The sequence below is a fragment of the Ursus americanus genome, chromosome 8 (assembly GCF_024610735.1).
Source record: "Ursus americanus isolate L20-20 chromosome 8, mUrsAme1.1.p, whole genome shotgun sequence".
Classification (NCBI taxonomy): Eukaryota; Metazoa; Chordata; class Mammalia; order Carnivora; family Ursidae; genus Ursus; species Ursus americanus.
The window spans coordinates 63,136,714-63,155,536 of NC_142134.1; the positions used below are offsets into that span (position 1 = coordinate 63,136,714).

The 18,823-nt window shown below is 47.1% G+C and overlaps 1 protein-coding gene across 1 annotated transcript; it reads left to right on the forward strand.

The window, feature by feature from the left end:
* Window positions 1–5,060: 5,060 nt before the first annotated feature.
* CCKAR (cholecystokinin A receptor) lies at window positions 5,061–16,366 on the forward strand. The gene is made up of 5 exons (XM_045799260.2): window positions 5,061–5,461; window positions 6,163–6,414; window positions 9,558–9,819; window positions 11,712–11,839; window positions 13,085–16,366. Exons 1-5 carry the CDS (start codon window positions 5,350–5,352, stop codon window positions 13,615–13,617), a joined length of 1,287 nt encoding a protein of 428 aa, XP_045655216.1. The 5' UTR covers window positions 5,061–5,349; the 3' UTR covers window positions 13,618–16,366.
* Window positions 16,367–18,823: the final 2,457 nt, after the last annotated feature.

Consider the following 18,823-nt stretch of genomic DNA (forward strand, 5'->3'; position numbering starts at 1 on the left):
AGGTTAAAAAATAAAGAATATACAAAATAGTATGGATGCAAAGCACTTTGTAAAATCCTCTGGGTAATAAGATTATCAATTTTTCCCCCGCTTTCTTCTTATTTAACTTTTTAAAAAGTAAACACATTTTTTCCAAACCTCGCAAAATTTCTATTTCTCATTTTCAAAATTTTCATTAAAACTGCATTTTCACAAAGCGGTGAGGAGAATGAAAACCATACATAGAGTATGATTCCAAATTTGCTTTTTAAAAGATGTGTTTAGAGGGAAACGCTGGAAAGATATCCACCTGGCCATGAACAGAAGTTATCTTGAGGCAGTGGCATTAAGGATGATTTTAATACTCCTAAGGACAGGAAATATGGTAAATGACGGCTATTATCATTTGCTGAACCTTCGTGACACTCCAAGCACTCCCCTGGGTGCTTTATACACACGGTGACCTGTGATGTCCCAGCCATCCTCTGCGCGGGGAGGCGGGAGGGAGGTTACCACTGTGAAGCCATTTTCCAGGTAAGGAAATCAAGTTTGAGAGATGCAAAGAGACTTGCCCAAACCCAGCCAGGGCTGGCCAAGCAAAAGCCTCATCAGACAGACATGCCTTCCACTCCAGGGTTGGGGAGGGGCGGCTTCATTAGGAAGGAGCCACTGTGATTTTCCCAGGGACAGCCAGTGGGAGAAGAACTTGGGAGGGGGGCGGTTGCATGCATTCTCTGCAGGGAGCAAGGGTCACCCCTAGAGCCTCTCAGCCCAGTCAGTCAGTTCCAGAAGCCTGGGGATGGCTAGAGGAAGGAGAAGAGGAGAACCCTGGCAGGCGGTGGTCTGGCTGTGTTGGGGAGGAGAGTGAGGAATAAGGAATTTAGAGAGCCACCTTCCAAGCAGCGAAGTGCAGGCAAAACTGCAGAGGTGAGGCAAGAGAATTTTTAGAAATGTCAAGGCGCCCTGTGAATTGGGTACCCCACGACGTACTGTTACCTGTTAACCACCTCCGGTCTGGACTGCGTCTCCGAAAGCGATACAACTGAGAATAAATCATGCGGCAACCTGAAATTTGTGACTCGTATAATTATACTTATTTCTTTTTCTCGATTTACAAAATTTGCCATGACCGTGTGATGGATGTGATAATGAGGAGAAAAAAATACACAGACTTTTTTTTGGTGTTTTAGAACAATTCTTCCTTCAGATGGAGAACGGTTTAGGGAACAGCTACTGACGTCCTCCTGAAGAACCAGGTGAGGTTGCTCGTGTTCTGTCTTTCCAGTATTTGCCCGAGAAGAGAGTCCCCAGCACCAGAAGGGCTTTGGGGAGCGCGGGAGGCCCCTGGGCTCGTGCCGCCCAGGACTGCATGCCCCGAAGAGGGAAGGCACTTAAACCATTTCAACTCAATTTAGTAAATTATACTCAATTTGCCTGGAACTGTACCTGATCCCAGGATAGGCTCCAAGGTGAGAGGGGCATTCCCATTTTGCCCAGTTTATGAATAATCACCTGTCGCCCACGGTGGACTGAGGATTTCATGAGGGCAGGATTTCCACCAGCTTTGTTCATGGCTTATCCCCTGGACCAAGCACGATGCCTGGCACTTAGACGCTCGCAACAGATGTGGGCTGAGGAATGAAGTAAGGACGAACACCCTGGGAAATGCATCCGCTCTTCCCTTGAAAGCCCTGACAGCTCTCGTTGGAATTCCCTTTTCCGGTTTAATTCTTACATAACACTGGCTCAGAGACTCAGAGTTGGCCAGGAAAGGAACCGGTCTAATGAGGAATATAAGGAACCAATAAAAGGAACCAATATAAAAAGGTATAATAAGCCATGAAAGATTGGCTTTCCCAATTTTTCACTCTTGATTCCTTCACATTTCCCAAACACATCCTTTACGCCAATCACTGTGCTGCGGTACTAGAGATCGAGACCCCTTCGCCTGGCCATAATAACGGGGATGAATAGAGCATCCCTAGCATTTATCTTAACCACTAATAATAAGTGTCCAGGGGCGCCTGGGTGGCTCGGAAGTTAAGCGTGTGCCTTTGGCTCAGGGCGTGATCCCGGCGTTATGGGATCGAGCCCCACATCAGGCTCCTCCGCTATGAGCCTGCTTCTTCCTCTCCCACTCCCCTGCTTGTGTTCCCTCTCTCGCTGGCTGTCTCTCTCTGTCAAATAAATAAATAAAATCTTAAAAAAAAAAAAAAAAGGTGTCCAGCGCTATGTTCTAGGCATTGTTCTGAGTGCTTTCCATATCTTTCTTTGTTTATGGGTAGCATTGTGTTATCCCCATTCTAGAGATGAGCAAGCTGAGGCTCAGAAAGGTTAAGTAATTTGTCCGTGTTCCACAGCTGGCCAAAAGTGAAGGCCAGGCTTGGGTGCCTGCAGCTTGATGCCTGTGCTCATGCTCTTAATGACTTCCAGGGAGCTTCCCGAGAGAGGAAACCCTGAGATCACCGGCCTTGGAATCATCCGGGACACTAGCTAAAAGAGCAGATTCCCAGGTCTGGGGCTGAAGGGTCAGAATCCCTGGGAGAGGAGCCTAGAAACCTGGGGGGGTTTTAAGCCTGACCCCAGGTGTTTCAGATGTGCACTGAAGTTGGTAAAGCACAGCCTTCCAATGGGCCCCACTCACTCCTTGGGAGTTTAGGGTATCTCTAGCACCCACCCTCCTATACTCCACCCGCGCTTCCTGCCAACTGCTGGACAGAACTGGGATAGAGAGGAAAGGAAGGAGGGAGGGAGGGAGGGAGGGAAGGAGGGAGGAAGGGAGGAAGGAAGGAAGGAAGGAAGGAAGGAAGGAAGGAAGGAAGGAACGAAGAAGGAGGAAAGGAGGGAGGGAGGCAGGGCAAGAAGGAGGAAGGGAGGGAGGCAGGGCAAGAAGGAGGAGAAGGAAAGAAGGAAGAGAGGGAGGAAGGAAGGAAGGAAGGAAGGAAGGAAGGAAGGAAGGAAGGAAGGAAGGAAGGAAAGGGACAGAATTTAAGGGCAGGTCAGAGGCGCCCCCTGCTCCCCTGCCCTTGGTCCTGCTGCGCACACTCCCGCACCTGCTACAGCCGCTGCTGACGGGTGCGATGGCTGCGGCAGGAGGCTCCCTCCCCGGCTGGGGTGTCTGCCCGGTGGAAGCAGCTGAGCAGCCAGCTGCTGGGAATAGCATTAGGGTGAAATTGAGCTCTTCCCGGGGCTCAGAACCTGAATGTTTCTCCCTCCCCAGATCAAGACAGCACTGCCCTGGGTCCCCTCCTAGTGGGCAGGGTCCACATCCTCTGCAGGCTGGAAAGATCCCGCCGACAGGACACGTGGCAGGAAGGGGGAGCAGAGAGGAGGGCCCTGGCAACGAATGGGCTACGTGATCCTAAGATAACAAAGAAGGTTCCAAGGGGCAGGAAGTGGAGTGAGGACAGGTGTGCTGGGCCCACCAGGGGGTATGGAGCACTGGTTCTCATAGCAAATCCCAGAGCCACACTGAATCTCAGTTTCCTCCTGCATAGAAGGAAAACAGTAACTATTATCTGACGGCTATTGATACCATGATCTGTGATTTGGTGAACACGTTTATTTTGTTTTTAAGATTTTATTTATTGGGACTCCTGGGTGGCTCAGTCGGTTGGGCATCTGCCTTCAGCTCAGGTCGTGATCCCAGGGTCCTGGGATCGAGTCCTGCATCTGGCTCCCTGTTCAGTGAGGAGCCTGCTTCTCCCTCTGCCTGCCGCTCCCCTGCTTGTGCACACGAGCTCTCTCTGACAGATAATAAGTAAATAAGTAAAAAATTTATTTGCCAGAGAGAGAGCGAGTGTGCACAAGCAGAGGCACAACAGGCAGAGGGAGAGAGAGATTTATTTGTCACTCCAGGTGTGCTCTCTCTCCCCAGCCCACATCCTCAGCCTCCACAGCAAAAATGCCAGTCAGTTCATCCACGTTCAGCGAAGACGTGGCACGTAGCTCTGTCGGCTGAGACAGCTGCCAGCACACAAGCGCCCCGGGGATACCCAGCAAATAGACCCAGTGTCAGCCCAGACACGTGGCGTGTCAGAAACACAGGTCCCACAGCGGTCATCTGCTTCCCCAAACGTCTGAACTGAGGAGACTACCTGTATGATGGACACTGAGGGGCTTTGGAGGGCGACAGAGCTTCACAGAAAACCCAGACCCCCTCGCCCCAGGCTGGTCTTCCTCTCTAACCTTACCTCTCACTGTTTGCCCCTCACTCACTCCTACTGTTACCTCTTCCCCACAGAGGCCAAGCTCACTCCCACCTCAGGACCTTTGCACTTGCTGTGACCTCTGCCAAAAACACCCTTCTTCCTGCCTAGAAGAAGCTTTCCCCGGATCTTCCTTAGGCTTCCTCCCCTCCTTGTCTTCCAGGTCTCAGATCATGGTCCCCTCCTTCAGAAGGCCTTTCCTGACCACCCCACCTAAATTAGTACCTCCAACCCATTCCTCTCCATTGTGTCATCTGGCTTTGCTTCCTTCGTGGTGCTTACCACTGTCGGAAAGGATCTTGTTCATTATTTGCTTATGTGCTCAGAGAGCGCCTGGCAAATGGTTGACCCTCAACGGTTATATGCTGAATGAATGGACAAATGAATAAATGACTGAATGGAAGCTCTTACTCACTTTTTTTGTAATAAGGATCCAGAACCCTATATCCAAAAGCACCCCCTCGCCTTTCAGTTAACAAGGGCAGAGACCACGGGCAATAACACTGTGGTCGGTAACAACTTAACAACCAGCGGGCAGTTCTATCTACACACATTGCTGGGCATGGTTCCAAAGCTAAAAAGGCACTAATTGCTTTTATATAAGGAGGTAGAAACACAGTCCCTCCGTGCCCTTCAGTCCTGATGGTCTGCATTATCGTATCTGTTACCGTGTTAATTGTTCCTGTCTCACACGGCCAGTTTGGGCTTTATTCTGCTTATGTCTGGGTTGGTGACAGGTTCCTATACAGAGAAGAGAGGTACCGGGGAAGCGTGTGTGTGTCTGTCCGCATGTGTATCCGTGTGTGTACCACTGTGCATAGAGCAGCAACACTCTGGGAAGGGTTAACTCGCAGTCAAGCTCTCTGTGCTCAGGGCCCTAAGACTGGCCCAGGAATGGGAGGGGTGGGCTCGGAAGGTGGAGCAGGCTTGGCTTGTCTGAGCTGCCTTTTCCAAGACAGGAGAGCAAATGCTTGCCCAGCTGGACCGAGCGTGCTGAACTCACGTCGCCTTTAGGAATGGCTGCAGAAGCCCACACCTGGAAATCCCTCCCTCCCTGCCCTCCACGGCAGGTTGCATTTGGGAGGCTCTCCGGTCATTAGAGGAATGAGCCGAGGGTGAGCAATTCACCAGCTCGCCAGCACTTGGAGAACAGCAGGCAAGGATGGATGTGGTCGACAGCCTTCTTGTGAATGGAAGCAACATCACCCCTCCCTGTGAGCTGGGAATCGACAATGAGACGGTTTTCTGCTTGGAGCAGCCCCGTCCTTCCAAAGGTAGGTGTCAGACAGTGTTATTTCAATTCAGAAAATGATTAAGGTGAGGGAGAAATCAGCAAAGACGAGGCTGCTAGAGAAAAGACAACGAAGTCCTCTTGAGACCAGGCTGGGTAAAGTCATACGTTCACAAGTTTGGGTAACAGATCAAAAAGCGGAACTGAGTCAAATATCTGGATTGTTCCCCACAGGAGAGTCGAGATGGATGTATAGGACATGGGGAGGGGGGCACAAAAGCCAGGGGAGGAGGAGCTGAAGTGTCATAAGAAGGGGGTACAAGTGTCGAAGCTGGAACTTACCAGCATCACAGAAAAGGTGCTGTCACAATCTAGCTGTCACCTTTTCTTGGGGGAAATCCAGCGTGAAAAAGTGATTAAAGTGAAATCATGCTTAGCAGCTGGGAAAGAGAGCAATCACTAGTCACTGGAGAAGCTTTGTTCTTAAGCCAAAGGGGTTCCCTGAGTGATTCTTTAACAAACCAACCTTTCAGAAGCCACGAATCACTCTGTGTGCTCCTCAGTTTGTTTCTGCAAAATATCATCCGTAGAGGAGTAGTTGGGTTCAATGATTGTAGACGCGTGCAAAAATAAAAAAAAAAAAATCTGCAGGAAGGAAATCACGGTTCATTTCGTGTGCAGAGGTTTTAACATTCTGCTCCCATAACCTCCGTCCCCCTGTCTCGTCCCTATTCCTCTTCGCAGAGTGGCAGCCAGCTGTGCAAATTCTCCTGTACTCCTTGATATTCCTGCTCAGCGTGCTGGGCAATACGCTGGTCATTACAGTGCTGATTCGGAACAAGAGGATGAGAACCGTCACCAACATCTTTCTGCTCTCGCTGGCAGTCAGTGACCTCATGCTCTGCCTTTTCTGCATGCCGTTCAACCTCATCCCCAACCTGCTCAAGGATTTCATCTTCGGGAGTGCTGTCTGCAAGACCACCACCTACTTTATGGGTGAGTTGCTGCTGGGGGCTGCTTCTGGAGCTCGCCCCAGACCCCGCTCTGGCCCCAGACCTTCCCAACCCCCAGGGCGGCCTCCGCAGAGGCGTCCTGAGGAGTGCAACAAACAAACAAACAACAACAACAAAAAAAAAACAAAACAAACCTCTGGCAGCGTGCAGCCACGTGCAGGGGTGCAGGTGCTGACTTTAAGGTAGGTCCGTCCTCAGGTGTCCCCAGAAGTCAGTCCCCGGTTGTCCGTTTCAGAGGTCAGTTTCTCAGAGTGGAGTAAGTTGTTAAGCAAGCACAGAAGAGGTTTGGTTTTGCTTGCTTCTGCTGGAAAGGAGGCTTCAAGAGACTCTGTCCCTTCCTGGAAGTCATTGGTCTTAGTCTGAGCTCTGCCCAAGCCAAGCTATGGCTTTTGAGGGGAATGGGGGGAAGGAGGAGGGTTCTTTCTGGTGTTGCTCCTGCTCTCCTAGGGAACAGCGGCTCTGCGAAAACCAGTTTCACCCCAGCTCTAGGTTCCTGTCTCAGGATTCACTTCCCAGCCTGATCCCCGGGGGGCTGGGACCCTCTCAGGCCGAGAGAGAGAGAGAGAGAGAGAGAGAGAGAGAGAGAGAGAGAGGAGAGCCCTCTGGCACTAAATGAGGGGTTGATTGTGCTCCCAGAGCCCGTGGGTCATGAAGCTCACCCTGACTGGCTGAGACAGGCAGCCTCTGCCTTTGCCAATCAAATGAGGACGATGATAAAATCACACGAGCTGACATTTTTGAGTACTTTTTATGCACCAGGTGTTGTACGAAGTGCTTTTACTGCCACGATTTCATCTCCCAATCCACCCTGCGGAAGAAAACAGCTATTCTTCCCCGTCTCAGCAGGGAGCCAACAGAGGCACAGAGAGGTTAATCACATGCCCAAGGACACACAGGCAGTAAGCCGCAGAGCTGAGATTTGAACCGAGGTCAGGAGCCACCCCAGTGGTGGGTGAGGGCGCTGCCCCAGCTTGCCAGCTGCTGGGGCTCCCCTGCAGCCCGGCACAGATGTGCTTCGGCCCCTCTGTCTGCCAGGTTGCCCTGTTGCTCACCCATTCTGAGAACCAGCTGCGGGGAGGAAGAGAGATGGGAAATGAGGGAGGGCTGTTTTTTGTTCTGACCTAAGCCTTGCAACATGGGCAGAGCTGCGTTGGGCCAGGGCTGTCCCCAAAGACCAGAAAGCTTTCAAAGCCCTGATTTCTCCCGATCAAGGGAGCAGGATCCAGCCCTGACAAAACGGTGATGAATTACCGATCCGTGTGCCACGGACAAACAACCAAGAGGGTGTCTGTCCTTGTCCGAGAACTCTGAAAATAAAAATGGACTTATAAAGGGAAGGGATCACGACTAAACAATGAAGCAATAACAGTTCCTACCATCTCTAGCGCTTTGGGCTTTCACGGCCCACCCATGTGTATTTTATGATAATATTATTTAAGAATCTTAACTAGGGTCTGTGAAAGGAGATTTAAAATGAGTGCTCGTGTGATTGCACAACACTGTAAATGTGCCGAAGGCCACAGGATGCCTGCTTGAAAATGGTTAATTTTTTGTGATGTTTCATCTCAAAACAACAACAACAAACCAGTTTTTAAAAATAGCTAAAATGAAAAGCAAGAAAATCCTGAAGCCATTTGCAATACCGTAATGGTTTTGTTGGAGTTCTAAACCCGGGGACTCTGATTTCGCCCTTGATTTTGTGTTCTCCTCAATACCATACCTAACAGTTACCATTCATTAAACTCTTATATGAAGGAAAAAGAAAAAGAAAGAAAGAAAGAAAGAAAGAAAGAAAGAAAGAAAGAGGAAGGAAGGAAGGAAGGAAGGAAGGAAGGAAGGAAGGAAGGAAGGAAGGAAGGAAGAGAAAGAAAGAAAGAAAGAAAGAAAGAAAGAAAGAAAGAAAGAAAGAGGAAAAGGAAAAGAAAAACCGAAAGAGTGCTTGCCTGATGGTGGGTTTATAATAACAAGTGGGCCCATTATACAGATTTGACTCGGGAGACATTGGGGTTACACTCTGTAATCTCAATGTTATCAGTTCCTTGGGGTAAAGTCCAAGAAAACACAACCATCCTGTCTCAGAACATGAGTTTTTATTTAATGGTTTTTGGGTTGTAGATTCTTCCAAGTCTCTAAGGAATACTGTAGGTATTTCCCCCTAAAAAAAGAACATTTTTATACACAGTTGCCGAGAATTTATATATATCCATAAAAGGCCCCAGGCTACGAGCTTCTTCTCCCCAACTTATATTAATTCTAAGGTTTAAGAAATCATGCTAAAGAAAATCAGAAAAACTGACGGAATCCATGGATGAATAGTTAAAGAGAATTTCAAGGGGCTGAGATGTGGTAATAATACACACACAAAATACAAAAGTTAAAGAAAATTAAGCTTTTTTGACTATGCCTAAGCACGTCATGGTAAATGAGGTACTGTGATGTCTTTCGCGCTGACGACGCATGCTCGTTCTACAAAACACAGAAAAGCAAACAGAATAAGAAGGAAAGTTCTAGTCCTCCCGCCGGGAGCAACCTTTAGTTACAGTGAGGAGGGTCCTCCCTTTATCCTTTCTTTACTATGTGTTTTTTCAACAAACTGCTTTTTCAAATTTGTAATGTTTCATTCTTAAAAACAGTCTGTACTAGAAATTCTCGGAAAGTTTTAATGCCTCCGGCTCAGACCCCAGTGACCTTTCAAGGTCACAGTCCTTAAGAATCTGGGTTATTAGGTCAACCTAACTTCAGGATATGCTCAAAATGAGAGCTTCTCCCTGGGTGACTCAAAATCCTCTTCTGTAGGAGAGGAACGTATCTTATCCCCGTGGTGATTAATTAATGAGCAACTTTAGTCGGAGAAGGAATTCGGTAGTAATCAAAGTTCAATAAACCTATCTAAAAATTGGCAATCAGATGTGTTCGTAAATACCTTTCTTTACTGCCTTTAATCCTTTTTGAAGCGAAGCTGGGAATAAATAATTTTTTAAAAAGATACAGGTACATGATATTTCTTTCCCCTCTGAGTGTTGTCCCTTGATATGGAACCTGTGCAGAGCAGATATGCTTAAGCTAATGTGCAAACAAACTTGGGATTTCAGAGCCGTCATAACCGACTTTTTGTTCCTTTCCCAGGCACCTCTGTGAGTGTCTCCACCTTTAATCTGGTAGCCATATCTCTGGAAAGATATGGTGCGATCTGCAAACCCTTACAGTCCCGGGTCTGGCAGACCAAATCCCACGCTTTGAAGGTCATTGCCGCGACCTGGTGCCTCTCCTTTACCATCATGACTCCGTACCCAATTTACAGCAACCTGGTGCCTTTTACCAAAAATAACAACCAGACTGCGAATATGTGCCGCTTCCTCCTGCCAAACGATGTTATGCAGCAGTCCTGGTAAGGCGGGGCGGTGTGTATTTGTGTAATACAACTCGTTATCGTTCGCAGGTTTTATAAAAACGGGAATGTGTTGCCAGAGTGGCTGGGGGACATTCACGTCCGGGAGACTTTGAGAAGAATTATTCTAACTTCTTTTTCGGATAATAGTGATAGCAAACACTTAAGTGCTGTTTTAAATGCCACACACATATGAATTCAATTAATCCTCTCAAACCCCAATAGCGTAGGTACTGTTATGGTCCCCATTTTGCAGATGATGAAACCAAGACATGGAGACGTTAAGTGGGTTGCTTACGATCACAAACCGAGAAGACACAGAGCCTCTCTGCTTACCCCTGTGCAGAATGCCTCTGGATGGTCGAGCGGGGGTGTTGGCTACAGGATCTGGAGAGCTATGATTTTTCTAAGAACTGGAGATAAAGCAGAGAATGAGTCCCAAATCCCATGAGGTTTTTTTTTTTTTTTCTTTTTTTAGATCTGCAGCTATGGTGCCGGCACAGAACACTTCACTAGAAATAAACAGGCGAGGTTCTAAGACTTCTTTCCTTGCTTACTAGCCGACTGATGTTGGACAAGTTCAAGTAACCTCTCTGAGGTTCAGGTTCTTTATCTATGCAAGGATTTAATAGTATAGATTTTTTTAAATCTACCTCATTGGGTGGCTGTGAGATTCAAAGGAGAGCATGTGTATGAAGATGTCATGAAATATCTTTAAAAAATACAAATGCAGGGTATTACGTTTACTAACGCCAAGCATATTTTAGAATCAGGGAACTGGACATTCAAAAATGGCTCAAAACTAAGATAATCTCTGCTTTCTTTGCCTTCCTTTTTTTTTTTTTCATTTCAACCAAGGAACACACACACACACACAGACACACACACGCACAAAGAATTATGTTGCAAATGAGAGAAACATTTCCAAGACTTGAAAAGGAATCTTATCAAAACATGTCCAATTGAAATGAGAAATGGCCCAGCCACTGTGCCTCTGACAATTTTGTGGCCTAATCCTGTAACCTTACACATGCCAGACTGCAAAAATGATTTAGGGGCCAGACCCATAAAGGAGGCTGCGGGGCTTCAGGAATCAAACATGTTTAGAGAAAGCACAGCTCTGCCCCGCCAGGCACTAGCAGGAGCCCGCCACAATGCCAAGGGGGCAGAAACAGCCAGAACGCCCTATTTTGCTAAACCACGGAGGTTATCCATCATTCCTACCTGTGCATTTGATGGTTCTGTTGTTGTAAAGTCCACAAATAGTATATTGTGATACTTATTAAGAGCACAGCTTCTAGAATCATATTCCTTGGGTTCAAATCCCATCTTTGCCACTATGTGTGTGACCCTGGACGGATGATTTAATCTCTATAAATCTCAGTTTCCTCACATATAAAATAGGTATTATGATAATAGCACCTACCTCAAAGGTTACTATGGGAGTTAAATCTAGTGTTACATATAAATATGAAATATTATTATGTATGCAATGCTTAGCCTAGTATGTAGTAAGTACTCGATGAATGTAAGTTCCTACAAGTATTTATTCACGTTTTTGGTAACAGCTTTATTGAGATTATGCACATTCCTTTGGTTGTTGTTAATTTCTGATTCGTTTTATATGAAGGCTTGTTTCAGGCACAGACTCACACCAGCCTTTTCCAGCTTAACTAGTCCTTCATAAGAGACTATCGGAAAACAAAAAGAAGAGAAGTAAACAACTTCAAAAGACTGAACGTCCAGACATAGACTTTCCAGGGCTATTAAATACTAGTAATTAATGTGTTTGCTCAGCCCAGTTAAAATGAAGATGAACCCTATTTATTCCATCCCGTCTGAGTCTGAAATACTAGAGTTGCTGGTTATTGAATTTCTTTTTATTTTATTAGGCACACGTTCCTGTTACTCATCCTCTTTCTTATTCCTGGAATCGTGATGATGGTGGCATATGGATTGATCTCTTTGGAACTTTACCAAGGAATAAAATTTGATGCAATCCAGAAGAAGTCTGCTAGGGGTAACTATCTATTCGCTGTATGTTTATGTCAAAATATAACAAAAGCTTGTTTCCTATAACTTAAGTAGATACACCCAGAGTGTATGTTGGAGATTTTGAAAGTATCCTCTCAAAACGGTGCTGAATGGAACCAAAATGACAGAACCCGCATTCACCCAGTTATCAGCTGAGGGCCTGCGTGTCCCTTGCGGTCCGCAGTGTTGCGTTCAGATGGACCCCTCCTTCTGCAACTGAAGGGAATTATAACTCCAACCCCCCATCCTTTCTCCTGCCTTTCTTTGTCACGGTGCAGTTACCCAAAGCCTCGTTTCTTCCCACTCATGATGATCCACTAGCCACTAAAATTTACCCCAACACCTTTGTTGATATAACTTCTTGCCCTTCTCACTCCACCCCTTCGTTCAGCTCTTTCCCGGAACTTATATGTCCCTAGAGCCTCTTTGGTTTTGGTTGATTTTTGCTCATTATCCAGGTTTCCCAGTAAAAGCATTCTGGAGGCTTACCAAGCAAGCAGGAACCTCTCTCCTGAGGCTCTGGGGAAAGAAGGAGTACAAACATTCATTCTTAAGTAATTTTTATCCTCATAATTGACGTGCATAAAATATTCTGTTATTATATACTATGTATATGATAGATTATATATTATTGTTTAAGATTTTAGTTATTTATCTAGGGGCGCCTGGGTGGCACAGCGGTTAAGCGTCTGCCTTCGGCTCAGGGCGTGATCCTGGCGTTATGGGATCGAGCCCCACATCAGGCTCCTCCGCTATGAGCCTGCTTCTTCCTCTCCCACTCCCCCTGCTTGTGTTCCCTCTCTCGCTGGCTGTCTCTCTCTCTGTCAAATAAATAAATAAAATCTTTTAAAAAAAAAGATTTTAGTTATTTACCTGAGAGAGAGAGAGTGGGGGAGGGGCAGAGGGCGAGAATCTCAAGCAGGCTCTGGGCTCAGTGCAGAGTCCAATGCCGGGCTTGATCTCAAGACCCTGAGATCATTACCTGAGCCGAAACCAAGAGTTGGAGGCTTAACCGACTGAGCCACCCAGGCGCCCCATATTATTTTGGTAGTTTTAGGTAGCTTTCCATTTGAAGGAAAGGACCGCTGTAGATGACACTGACCCCTGCCAGCGCAGGCCCAAGGATCCCTGCCTCTGCTTCAGTTCCAGTTTGGCTTGATCCCCTTGGTGGAGGGGGCGTCTGTCCGGCATGACCCATCCCCAACAATAAGTATGTCCCTTGCCCACGCAGACAGGAAGCCGAGCACCGGCAGCAGCGGCCGGTGCGAGGACAGCGACGGCTGTTACCTGCAGAAGGCCAAGCCCCGCAGGAAGCTGGAGCTTCAGCAGCTGTCCAGCCCCGGCAGCGCCAGGGTCAACCGCATCAGGAGCAGCAGCTCCACGGCCAACCTCATGGCCAAGAAGCGGGTGATCCGCATGCTCATGGTCATCGTGCTCCTTTTCTTCCTGTGCTGGATGCCCATCTTCAGCGCCAACGCCTGGCGGGCCTATGACACGGCCTCGGCCGAGCGCCGCCTCTCGGGGACCCCCATTTCCTTCATCCTCCTGCTGTCCTACACCTCCTCTTGCGTCAACCCCATCATCTACTGCTTCATGAACAGACGCTTCCGCCTCGGCTTCATGGCCACCTTCCCCTGCTGCCCCAACCCTGGTCCCCCAGGAGCGAGAGGAGAGGTGGGAGAGGAGGAGGAAGGCAGGACCACGGGGGCCTCTCTGTCCAGGTATTCCTACAGCCACATGAGCGCCTCTGCGCCGCCCCCCTGAGCTGTGCCCGCCCCCAGCGCCGCAGGGAGGAGGGGGCGGAGGGGCGAGCCCAGAAGGAAGATTGCCATTGCCAGTGGGAACTGTTCATTGTCTGCTTTTCATCCTTCATCCGGGTTCCAGGAGAGCTCCAGCAGAGCGGGGCTGTGACTTGGTTTCTAGGCAATTCAAGGCAGGAAATGTTCAGTAACATTCACATCAGAAACACCTCAACAGGCCAGTTGTCCAGCCGGAGTCCAACAGGGCTCATATTGCAAATGCAATGCCAAACACGTGGTCAGCATGGAGATGTGGACCGTACTGAAGCTTTAGAAGTTTCTAGAACATCCAAGGGGGGCTCTCACTCCCCCTAGGGACAGAGTTCTATGCTCTGCTTCATCTGCTGATGCGGAAGTGTGGAGGCTGCTTTGTCCCTGGAGAGGGTCTACCACATACACGCCGTAGCCATCCCCCCTCATCAGGACCGCAAAAAGGGAACGTGAAGCAAACCCTCTTCTGGCCGTTTTTCTGAAGTAAGACAACAGCCTGACTTTTTCTTTTTGAGGTTGATGAAGGACATCCAGAGACATAATTTTATGGTGTCGTCAAACAGCATAAGGAATGTTGTCTGAAAGATTGAGCTGGGAATTTATATTTCTAAAAAGAAAAGAGATTTGTGGCAAATAGCTGCGAATGCTGAATTCCCATTGTGAATATGAAGAGCCAGAAGGTACACAGAATTTTTTTTCTACTTTAATGACATATATCACTTAACTCCACCTTTATATGGTGATATGGAACCCCCTGGCTTCTTTGCCTCAATTTCTCATTCTCATCCGGCACTGTCTCTTTTCCAGAAAGACTCCAGGTACAAAGGAGAATTGTAACTATGTGTACCTTTCCAAGGGTGGAAACAAACATGTGTAGTCAGTCCCAGGAGAAAAACTGGCTTACTTAGACTCCATTCACAAATAGCTTTAAAGGTCAAATCTGTCTGTCCCATTAAATACAATCTATGTATTTGTCAGTAATTGTATTAATTTTATGTATATGTAAAAACAAAACATATAAGTATGTTCTTTACATAGGTATATTCTTCAGTGTGTTTAAAAAAGAAAAAAAATAGTGAATGGATGTTGGAATTCAATAATTGTTATCATTTTTCATTCTTTCACAACAGCTGGAGCTCTGTGTGAACTTTTCCTTCCAAAATTAAGGTTGAACTCTCTCTCCTCCTATTTAGAAATCTCAATTAAAAGAAGACGTGAGCTATAAATTTAGATAGTAGGAAGTGCATTTCTAAGATAGAATGTATCAATCTGCTCTGCCAGCGCTTCTTTCTTTTTCTTTTTCTTTTTTTTCGGGGCAACATTGTCTTGACTGTTTAAATAAATTAACACAGGCATTTTTGACAGAAATAAGTGTACACGCTAATGTAGGAATGAAAAAGGAAGGAAGGAAGGAAGGAAGGAAGGAAGGAAGGAAGGAAGGAAGGAAGGAAGGAGGAATTTCATAGCATCCTTGCCTCCAAGCATCTGACAAGTGAGCTTTTCTTTTCCTGGTTTTCATGGGACCAAGATCATCCATCGTTCCAGGCCTGACATTCTGCGGATGCGCAAAGGTGGTGATTTCAATCACGGGAAAAAAAATCGGTGTGGAAAGGAGGGAGGGGAAGACAGTTGGCAAGAAGGGATCTCGAATAGGGGAAGTGATGTTATGTAACTTAATAAGGTGTGAGTGTCACCGTTTGGTTTTTCGGGTGGGATGGCCGTGTGCTAACAGACGAAACATTATTGAGGATATGACCGTTTATCAAAGGGGACTTTTCAAGCCATATATTAGTTTTTCTGTTTCTCAGGCTGCAATGTAATGTTAGTATTTATAACCAGTCATCTCAAATATTTCAAGATAAAAAAATTCAATGGACCATAGCACGTACAGCTAAATGATAAAAGGAGTAAGACATGAAATTGTCTCCATTATTTAAGTAAATTCTACAAAATCTATAATTCTCCTTCCAGAAGAAAAAGCCTTCTCCTTTGACAGTGTCAGCATACAAATAAAGATAAATTGGGCCCTCCCCCCTATTACTGGGAACCTCTGGAAATTCCAAACGTGTGTTAACCTTCACATAGGGCTGCCAGATTAAGCAAATAAAAATACCGGATGCCCAGTTGAATTCCAATTTCAAATAGACAACAAATAATTTTTTTATCATGAGTATGCCCCATGCACTAACCTATATCCTGTATTTTATCTGGCAACCCTACTTTAAAATAATTTTAAAAGTACATAAAAATAGAAATAAGATTTCCCAGATATAGGATAATAATATGCCTCTGTTCACTTCAGTTTATTGGATGGTCTTTCATATAATAGAAGCTTTTTTAAAAAAGAAGAAAGGTGCTATTATTTCAGAAAGATTCTGTGTCTGACCTTTGGGAACGGTACTATCAGCAGGCTGATTTTACTTAAGAAACATTTTTATTAACGTAAAGCTATTCTAGTACTTTGTTGAATCAACTGCCTGCATTTCGTGCTGCAGTGGATTACTAATTTGAATTTGAACTAAAGGGGCCTATACAGTTAAGAAAACAGATTCACCAAGTTCCTAGTATTTTCTAGTGTTTTCTGGTAGCTTCTATGCATCACCAGTGCGGTAAGTTACAACTCGTGTCCTTGGTCTTTACTTAACCCATATGTCCCAGTGGCTTCTGGTGCCCGGGTTACTGTGGTAATTTCTCGTAATAAACTTGTCGTGGTGAATGAGCAATGCATGTATCTGTATGTGGGTCACACGTTTGTGTATGCTTAACACGTATCTCTCCATTCGGTTAAAATGTAATCGTGAGGCACGCGTCAATATCTGTTGAACCTCCAGCCTCCCCTGTAATTCCTTCCAGTGTTTTGCCCAGCACTCTGCATACTGGGAGTGCTCAATAAATGTTGTGACTGACTTCTGTTCTGCCTCCTAGGCTTTGGGGAGCGCTCTTTCTGTCCACAGCAGTGATTCTCACCAGGCGGATAGATTCTTGGGGGAGTATCCAGAATTTCTAGAGGGCCTTTCCCAGCACTATATGGATCGTCACCCAAGAGCTGGCTGCCATCGCTCCCTTCCCTTTGCTCTCTTCCTGGGTGTGTGTGTGTGTGTGTGTGTGTGTGTGCATACGCACGTGTGCGTGGGTGTGGGTGTATGCGTGCGTAACTGTAGATGTTACTAGTGGGAAGATGTTGTGTGTCTGTGAACAGTGTTAGACACAGATTTTTTTAAAGGGCCAGGCAAAGGGCATCTAAAGTGGTCGAAAACCATAGAAACAGAAAGTAGGAAGGTGATTACCAAGGGCTGGGGGAGCGAGCGAGGAGGGGGAGTTCGTGTTTAGCAAGTAGAGAGTTTTCGTGTTGCAAGATGAAAAGTTTTGCTCTTCTCTGGCCTCATTCTCTTTAAGGAGAATAGCAGAGAACCATCAGAGCAATCCTAATCCGTGCTAAAGTAGCCAACTACTCCTTAGGGCTGTAAATATTATCGAAGCCCACTTGGTGCCCTTAGCTTTGCCCTCCCATCCATTGCTCTCCTGTATGACCCCTCTGACAGCATCTCTGCTCCAGCCGAAGTGCTGCATCCCTCTGCTTTGGGATGTGTCTGACCCCTCTGGCTTCCTAGCCACCCTCAAATGGAATATCGATTCCAAATTTCCTATACCAGCTCCCACAGTGAAAGGTCAGCTGCGCCCCATTCGCTTCTCTTAAAGCCCAGCCTGGGAGGAATCCTAGCCCCTCCTTCTTGCCCAGGAAGAGAGGTCAGACAAGCATGAATTATCCAGCACCCATAGCACATACAGGTGCTCGTAAGCGTTCAGGGGGTGAATGAATGAGTGAATGAATGAATATATTTGAATGGAGTCGGTCCTCGATGCTAGTTCTCTCCTGGCCACTTGGGGCCGGGGGAGCATCTTGCAGGGGGTGCTTGACAAGGGGCAATGCTGATGGGCAGCACACTGTCCTTCTAGTCCTCCATGATGTACATGAAATCCAGCTGATCCCACGTTCAAGTTCACTAACCATAAACGCCTCCTCTGAGGGCAAAGCCGATGTACTGTGGACCACAAGTCCGGAAGCCTGCGTCCCAGTTGTAGCCTTCTTCCTTGTTTGCTGTGCGGCTCCAGGCGAGTCATCCCCTCTCTGGGTGTCAGTTCCTTCATGTGCAAAATGAGAGGTTGTCGATCCTCTCTGATACTGTGTGACTCGGTGGCTCAGAATTTGCTCTGTCCTCTTATTAGCTTACATCTGCTCTTTAATTTCATTGGCTTCCCGTTGACTTTGCAATCAGAAATGCTTCTCGACACCCAAGCACATAACCACCTCTGAGGAAGGCTCGGCCTCTGGAACCCCTCTGAGAGAGCCTGCCATGGCCAGAAAGAACAGGGCCCCGACAGGAATCTGCAAGCCCTCAGCCCCTTCTAGGCCACAAGTGCCCAGAGCCACCTGTGGGAAGCTAGTCCCTGCAACACCGGTCCCATTGCCCTGAAATGCAGACATAAAAAGCCACTCCCGAGATAAATGTAGCCTAGGTAGGAGGGGACCAACACTGATGAAAGGCTGTTTTATGCACTGTGCTGGTCACTGCAGGTGACAGCAGGTGACAGTAAACACTCATAAAAGGGAGGAATGAATGTTTGCCACGCACTTAATTCCCAAAGCAAGGTGTGGGAGGCATCACCGTCCACATCTCTCCGGTGAAGAAACTGAGGCTCCAGGGGGGTGATAATGTGTCCAAGGTCAGGCCACTAGTAAATGACAGACAGGATGGGGCCCCGTTCTAATGCCACCAGGCTGCCGTGGAGATGAGGCGACAGCTAGAGGTTCAAGAAGTCAGGCTGGCAGTTCTGTTTGCGGTGGTGCTTTCCAGTTCCTAGTCCTTGTGCTAGGACGTGCCCAAGGAAGAGAGGTCCTGTCTGTGTCCCGCTCCCCTCCCCACCTCCGCAGGCATTGGTCCTCTCTCTGAGCTCCCTGAATGTGGAGGATTTGAAAGCTGGCTTTGTGCACAGTGACCTGGATGCTGCTAGCCCTGTGTTTATTTTTAGAAGAAAGATAACACACTTTGCCACCTCACGGGGAAGCCAAGAGATAATGTCAGTAAACAAGCTTTCACCCCTTCACGAATCATCGACATTATTAAGGCAGATCTGTTTTCTCAGAATCATCGGAGAGGAGACAAACACGGGGCCAACTT

What these genes read in the sequence shown, in the direction of transcription:
- CCKAR (XM_045799260.2), top strand. Translation starts at nt 5,350, where the DNA reads ATGGATGTGGTCGACAGCCTTCTTGTGAATGGAAGCAACATCACCCCT. An exon ending in GATGTTATGCAGCAGTCCTG is followed by an intron (nt 9,820 to 11,711) that starts GTAAGGCGGGGC and finishes TTATTTTATTAG; the next exon opens with GCACACGTTCCTGTTACTCA. An exon ending in CCAGAAGAAGTCTGCTAGGG is followed by an intron (nt 11,840 to 13,084) that starts GTAACTATCTAT and finishes TTGCCCACGCAG; the next exon opens with ACAGGAAGCCGAGCACCGGC.